The 7,893-nt window shown below is 40.3% G+C and overlaps 1 protein-coding gene across 1 annotated transcript in view; it reads left to right on the top strand.

Moving 5' to 3' along the window:
* The first annotated feature begins 591 nt into the window (after positions 1–591).
* edaradd (EDAR-associated death domain) overlaps positions 592–7,893 on the top strand; it is a 17,762-nt gene continuing 10,460 nt past the window's right edge. Inside the window, exon 1 of the mRNA XM_053633140.1 lies at positions 592–899. Coding sequence (XP_053489115.1) covers positions 869–899 — 31 coding nt within the window. The 5' untranslated portion in view covers positions 592–868. The remainder of the gene's footprint in view (positions 900–7,893) is intronic.

The following is a 7,893-nucleotide window of genomic DNA, read 5'->3' as shown; positions in this document are numbered from 1 at the left end:
TAATATAAATAATTTATTTATATAGCACATTTAAAGACACAAAGACAATAGGGCAAAGTGATGAACAATAAGATTATCTAATTCTAAATAATAATGCAATAAAATACAAACTAAATTTTGTAAATCAATCAATGAGTAAAACAATTAAAAAGCATTCAAATACAAAATCACCAATCAAAAGATCAACAATAACAACAAAACAACAACAGCAACAACAACAACAACAACAATAACAATAATAATAATAATAATAATAATAATAATAATAATAATAATAATAATAATAGTAAATATTTAGGAATTAAATATACATTTATTTTTCACACCACAATGTAACACAATCACTAGGACTTTGTTGTGAAAAATATCTGTGTTTAATTATATTTAAGAAATGTGTATTTATTATTATTATTATTATTATTATTATTATTGGTATTAGTGTTGTTATTATTATTATTATTATTATTATTATTATTATTATTGGTATTAGTGTTGTTGTTATTATTATTATTATTATTATTATTATTATTATTATTATTATTGGTAGTAACAGTGTGATTATTAAAGCTTCTAAAACTATAAACGGAAAAATCAAACGAATCCAAACCCCACTCAGTTCGATTCACTAAAGTGACTCGCAATGGCTGATTCACAATAAACGACTCGTTTAAAAAGAACCGATTCTTTTAGAGAATCACCGTTCACCGGTAACCCACAGGAAGTGATGGAGTATTTGTTCTCCTCACGCGCCCCGTGTTGTTCTCCTCCTGCTGGAGTACAGGTTAGAGTGGAGTGGTGACGGACTCGGTACCGGATCTCTCTCTGTCTCTCTCTCTCTCTGTCTCTCTCTCTCTCTCTCTCTCTGAAGATGAGTTTACAGGCGCTGCACGAGCCGCTCGGTGAGTCACAAAACTCTCTCACTCACGCGCCTGCACGGTAGTGCACATGGCAATTATTATTATATTATATTAAATGATTATTCTGTAAGATTATCATGTGTTCGGTATCATCACCAGCTGGTTAATGAGCTAACGGTAGGATTATTCCATGAGAAATACTATTAGCTTAATAATGCAGTAAGTAATAATAATAATAATAATAATTAATAAATAAATAAATAAATAATGATAATAATGAGAAATAAACTGTTTTTTTGTCAACAAAGGCACAATGATTGTGGTGTGAACAAATGAATTTATATTACATTTATGAGTGAGTTCTTTTTAGATAAAAAGTAAACATATGATTTATTATTGAACGTACATTAAAGACGTTCATATTTCTGAAGATTAAACTACTGCAGCCTCATTAAAGACTTTTATGCTTTGTTTCTTAAATAATAATCATCATCATCAGAAATAATAATAATAATATGATCTCTGTAATACTGCTGATTATTTTGTACTTTATCCACGTGTGACATGATAAACCGTCCTGTCCTCTGCTCCGCCCCTGAGCACGGGGCAGCACGGGGCAGCACGGGGCAGCACGGGGCAGCACGGGGCAGCACGGGGCAGCACGGGGCAGCACGGGGCAGCACGGGGCAGCCTGATTCCCGCCCTAATGGCCTTCTATTAGTGCTTATTTGTTGCAGTTCCTGTGTTTTACTACTAGGCAATAATAACTCTATGGAGCTAAATGTGGCAGTGAGCGCGATGCACCACCGTTACACAACATCTGGAAAGACGCACAAATCACAAGAACATCAGCTTACATCTGTCACATTTTTTTAAGTCATGGCTCATTCAAAAGAGGTCATTAGTATTTAAACAGAAATGAATACTGCCGCTGTGGACAATCTGCCACTGCAACAGCATGACAACACCTCCTACTTTTTATCCATTTATAGTTACATCTAATATTCATGAAGTGAGTTAGTTCCTGTTCTCACTTACGTTATAGCAGCTATAAACACTCGTTCCCTCACCATCCCTCTCTCTATTCTCTCTCTCTATTTTCTCTCTTTATTCTCTCTCTCTATTCTCTCTCTCTATTTTCTCTCTTTATTCTCTCTCTCTATTCTCTCTTTATTCTCTCTTTGCTCTGTCTTTCTCTTTACTCTCTCTCTCCTTATTCTCCTCAACATTTACACACAATTTTAATCAGTTGCAGGAACATATAGAATAAATCTACAACACACACACACACACACACACACACACACACACACACACTACTCTGAAATACGTCTAGACTGAATACAGAATCGTTATTATGAGGTCTCGGTGAAACCTGAAATCTGAAACCTGAAGTATTCGCCCCTTCATGTCTTCAGAACTCAAAAGAAAATCATTTACATGCCGAGGAACACCAGCGGGAGATTCGTTACCTTCAGAGATCCTCTCAGGGTTCTGGATATTTAGTTCTATTAAGGGTTCTATATACAGTTCTTCTGGGGAATACTCAGCTGTAGGGTTCTACAGAATAATTATTACATGTTCTTAGCTTATTAAAAAGGCTTTTAGGTGACATGGTGTATTTTCTGATAGTGAAAGACTCGGTGTAGGGTTCTACACTGTCTAAGGGTACTTTATAGACTGTAGTTCATGGTTCTTACTGAAAGGGTTCTGCTAGGAACAGTCAGAGCTAAAGCTGTAAGTTTTCAGGACAGAGGAGTTTCACTGTTTCTCGCTAACATGATGAGGTAATGATCAACGAGTACGGACCTGTCTCACAGATGTTCCACCACGTTACATGTAGCTATAAATGGATAAAAAATGACGTGTTGTTCTGTAATAAATAAGCTTTAATGCTTTTCGATCTCTACATTAGTATGTGAGAAGTCTGCGTATTTAATAAGATATCACTCCATACATGATATCTTGTGATGTTTACTCTGATTATATTACATTTCCAGACCTGCTAGGGCTAGGGTTAGGGGTTGGGATTAGGGGTTAGCATTAGGGATTAGTGTTAGGATTAGGGGTTAGGGTTAGGATTAGGGATTAGGGTTAGGGCGTAGGAGCGCCCCAAAGGTCGGAGTACGCTAGTGCGAGTTCTCGCTCAGAAATACACCGTGCACTCGATACACTTTCTCTCCACAATAAAAGCAGCACACGAGCCAATCAGCAAGTGAATCTGGAATGACTGACAGTTACTTACATGTTCTAAACTGTCCGATATTAACCGACCCACTGGAAGCCCCACCCCTTCCCCCTCGCTCTCGCTTTCTGTCACGGAAAATGCCGGATGTTTTGAGGTTCATAATTGTGAAATGAAATCTGTCAGTACACTGTGAAACCTTTCAGGTGTTTAAACTCAGAAACGAAGGATCACCTGCTGCCTTAAAAACACGAGTAAACTCAACTTGAAGATCAGCTCAAAACTCAAAAACTCAAGAAAATGGATTACTTTCAGTAAAAACGTTTTAAAAACTTATAAACTTGAGTTCAGTGTCCAAAACTTGTCATGACAACTGAGTTAAATAGAAGAAATAAGTTCATATAACTAATGGGGCGATCGTGTTTTACAGTGTATGTGTAACACTTAGCCAACATTAGCTAACGTTACGCTCGTATAAAACGAACACCGGTCCCATGTATTCATTACCCGAAAACCCTAACGTATACCCTCTGCGTATTGACTCTCCGTATTGACTCTGCGTATTGACTCTCCGTATTGACTCTCCGTACTGACTCTCCGTACTGACTCTCCGTACTGACTCTGCGTACTGACTCTCCGTATTGACTCTCCGTATTGACTCTCTGTACTGACTTTGCGTACTGACTCTCCGTATTGACTCTGCGTATTGACTGTCTGTACTGACTCTCCGTACTGACTCTCCGTACTGACTCTCCGTACTGACTCTGCGTACTGACTCTCCGTATTGACTCTCTGTACTGACTTTGCGTACTGACTCTCCGTATTGACTCTGCGTATTGACTGTCTGTACTGACTCTCCGTATTGACTCTCCGTATTGACTCTGCGTATTGACTCTCCGTACTGACTCTGCGTGTTTACTCTGTGTATTGACTCTCCGTATTGACTCTCCGTACTGACTCTGCGTATTGACTCTCTGTATTGACTCTCAATATTTACTCTCAGTATTGACTCTCCGTATTGACTCTGCGTATTTACTCTGCGTATTTACTCTGCGTGTTTACTCTGCGTGTTTACTCTGCGTGTTTACTCTGCGTGTTTACTCTCCGTATTGACTCTCCATATTGACTCTCCATATTGACTCTCAATATTGACTCTCAATATTGACTCTCCGTGTTTACTCTGCGTGTTTACTCTGCGTATTGACTCTCCGTATTTATTCTCAATATTGACTCTCCGTAATGCCTCTCCGTAATGCCTCTCCGTAATGACTCTCCGTATTGACTCTCCGAAATAACCCTCCGTATTGAATCTCCGTACTGACTCTCCGTACTGACTCTCCGTATTGACTCTCCGTATTGACTCTCCGTATTGACTCTGCGTATTGACTCTGCGTATTTACTCTGCGTGTTTACTCTGCGTATTGACTCTCCGTATTGACTCTCCATATTGACTCTCCATATTGACTCTCAATATTTACTCTCAATATTGACTCTCCGTATTTACTCTGCGTGTTTACTCTGCGTATTGACTCTCCGTATTTACTCTCAATATTGACTCTCCGTATTTACTCTGCGTGTTTACTCTGCGTATTGACTCTCCGTATTTATTCTCAATATTGACTCTCCGTAATGCCTCTCCGTATTGACTCTCCGTATTTATTCTCAATATTGACTCTCCGTAATGCCTCTCCGTATTGACTCTCCGTATTTATTCTCAATATTGACTCTCCGTAATGCCTCTCCGTATTGACTCTCCGTATTGACTCTCCATATTGACTCTCCGTATTTACTCTGCGTGTTTACTCTGCGTATTGACTCTCCGTATTTATTCTCAATATTGACTCTCCGTAATGCCTCTCCGTATTGACTCTCCATATTGACTCTCCGTATTTACTCTGCGTGTTTACTCTGCGTATTGACTCTCCGTATTTATTCTCAATATTGACTCTCCGTATTTATTCTCAATATTGACTCTCCGTATTTACTCTGCGTGTTTACTCTGCGTATTGACTCTCCGTATTTATTCTCAATATTGACTCTCCGTAATGACTCTCCGTATTGCCTCTCCGTATTGTCTCTCCGTATTGTCTCTCCGTATTGTCTCTCCGTATTAACTCTCCGTATTGACTCTGCGTATTGACTCTCCGTATTGACTCTCCGTATTTATTCTCAATATTGACTCTCCGTAATGCCTCTTCGTATTGCCTCTCCGTATTGTCTCTCCGTATTGACTCTGCGTATTGACTCTGCGTATTTCTTTTGTTTCTGTTGTTCTCTTGGTTGACGATTAAATCGTTTATCGCAATTTATAGAAAACGGTGAGCAAATCAACATCACGCAAGTCTAGTGACAAAAGAGAGAAAACTGGTGTTTGCTTTAAGTTCTTCCAGACGGCTGGTTATTTAAATAAAAATAAAAAGTCTGCGTTCTGCAGTGAAACTCTTTACACCACGGCGCAGCTGAATTCTGACATCAGGAAGTGTTGATTCATTTTCCAGAACAGCAGCTCTGACAGAAATGCAGCTGCACATCAGATCACGCCTGTTTCAATACGTTATCGTTTCTATAGCAACAGCTCGTGTGTAATCGTAGATGTTTATGTGACGTGTACGGAAGGAGTCTCCAGTGTCAGCGCTGTGTAACAGTCAGAGGTGAAGCTGTGACTTTAAGTTTTCCCACATCTTCAGGACAGAGGAGTTTACACGTCTCTACTGTTTCTCTGTAACACGACAAACTGCGTTTATTTCGATGACCCGCGATTATAAGCTCCGCCCCCAAGCGAGCTCGGAATCGGCGTAAAAGTGCGTGAATATAACAGAAGGATATCGTTACCCGTGTCAGAGAGGAGTTCTTTCGTTTATGCGATACGATCATGAACAATAGGTCTGAATAATTATTTAATAGTTCTTTAAACAAGCCACACCCCTTTATCATCCTGCACGTGCAGACTGTCCTTCAGGACATGTTGGTTTTCATGACTGGACCAGATAAAGTGTGAGCACAAACCCAAGCGGTTCAGAGTCGGAGTCAGGAGGTCACAGAGGAACCCTGAAGGCTTTGTGTGGTTCTAACACACCGTCTGCTTCCCCACACTTACCGTAACGATCTCTGCGTCGTCTCCGTCTGACGTGGAGATCCATCCTGGGGTTTTGTCTGTGTTCAGCGCAGGATGGAAGCGAGAGCAAATTTGATTTAATGCACACATTTGAATCTTCTTCTCCTTCTTTAATCCAGAGTCAGTTGCGGCTTCTGCGGCAGAGAAACTGTGAAGGTCTCGTGTTTTTGTGAAGCAGGAGGAACTTTGTGTTCGTTTTCACTTCCATAAACATCTTCTAACCATCTCCAGGTTCTGATCTACAGACCTGCCACACATCACAAGACTATACTTCTGAACTTCTCTGTAGAGTGAAGGGGCTCTCTGTTCCCGATAGAGCTTTAAACGCTCAACGTTTATAAAAATGCAATAAAAAAAGAAAGAAAAATCTGGAAGTGTGTTCTGAGCTCCAGGTCTGGAGGATTTGTTTGTTTGTGCATCATAAAGTGAAAAAGTGAAGATAAAACACCCGTATAAATAATTTGCAGGTTGTAAAGCCACAGATAAATCAGAGTCAGGTGTAGGATTGAGAAAATGTGATATTTTTGTGAATCTGTCTTTAATGCAGGTGTTCACTCGCTGTCTTGAGGCTGATGAATGAGCTCTGTGTGTACGATGGACCGGACGGTTCATGATTTACACGAGCAGAACGGCTTGAACATTTTCTGTAATCGCAATAAAAATCGTCGCCTATTATTAATGCACACATTTTTTCTTTGTCTTTCCTGTAACTGGGTGTGTATGGGTGGTCGTGTGTGTGTGTGTGTGTGTGTGTGTGTGTGAGCACACGGGCAGCCTCGCAGTCGTATATTATGATGTGGTTTTCATTTCATCTCCTCAAGTTCATCCTGAACACGCTGCTACACGCCGCCTGCATTCCCTGCACCTCGGAGAAACAATGACGGCCTGATTTCAGGAGTCACGATTCATCTGAGAGGCTTTCTTTAAACACAAAAAAAAGACCAGTCCATGTCTCATTTCGGAGATGAAACAGGTTGTGTGTTTTCTGTCTCTAGCTAAAGCATGCTCAGAAGTTCACTAGAAGTCACCTGATGACGTTCTTCGCTCATTTGCATATTCGTTTAATCTTCATGATCATGTTTCTTACAAATGTTTGCCTGGATCATTTTTACAACGTCACCGTGGATGCTGTAGAACATTAATATCAGCTATTATGATACAGATATCCCGGCAGCGCGTCAGTGAAATTTGTCTGATGGTAAGCCTACTCAGGTGGCAAATAGAATAAGGATGATAAACCAAACCAGTAGAACTTGATGGGAACATCTCCACCACCACCAACCAGTCTACTCCTTCTTCTTAGTAATGTGTATGCCAGAAGTACTTCAAACAGGAAGGAAGCTATTGAATCTCAGACATTTGACCTTGCTGTGACCTTGACCCTGTTTGGATCAATTCTAAGGTTCATCTGCAGGTTAGAATGAAGCTCCATATAAATCCGACAAACGTTCATCCGCTGGCTCTGGAGAAATCACGCCGAGGAGAATCTCGGACGGACGACTCGAAAATATAACACCTCCACTACCTAATGGCCGAGGCATATCCTGGTCCGGGTGGAGGTCTGATCTGGAGTCTGAAACCTTAAACACCCTGATGTGGCTCCGGTCTGTCATCACACACTCATTCACACCTTGATGAAAATTTACTTACTAATCTACCTACTGCCATGTTTTCTGGAAGAAGGTTGGAAGACACTGAAGAACCCTGAGGAAACCCACATGTGGAGAACATGCACC

Source organism: Ictalurus furcatus, chromosome 9, assembly GCF_023375685.1.
Source record: "Ictalurus furcatus strain D&B chromosome 9, Billie_1.0, whole genome shotgun sequence".
Lineage (NCBI taxonomy): Eukaryota > Metazoa > Chordata > Actinopteri > Siluriformes > Ictaluridae > Ictalurus > Ictalurus furcatus.
This window is presented reverse-complemented; position numbering and strand designations above follow the sequence as displayed.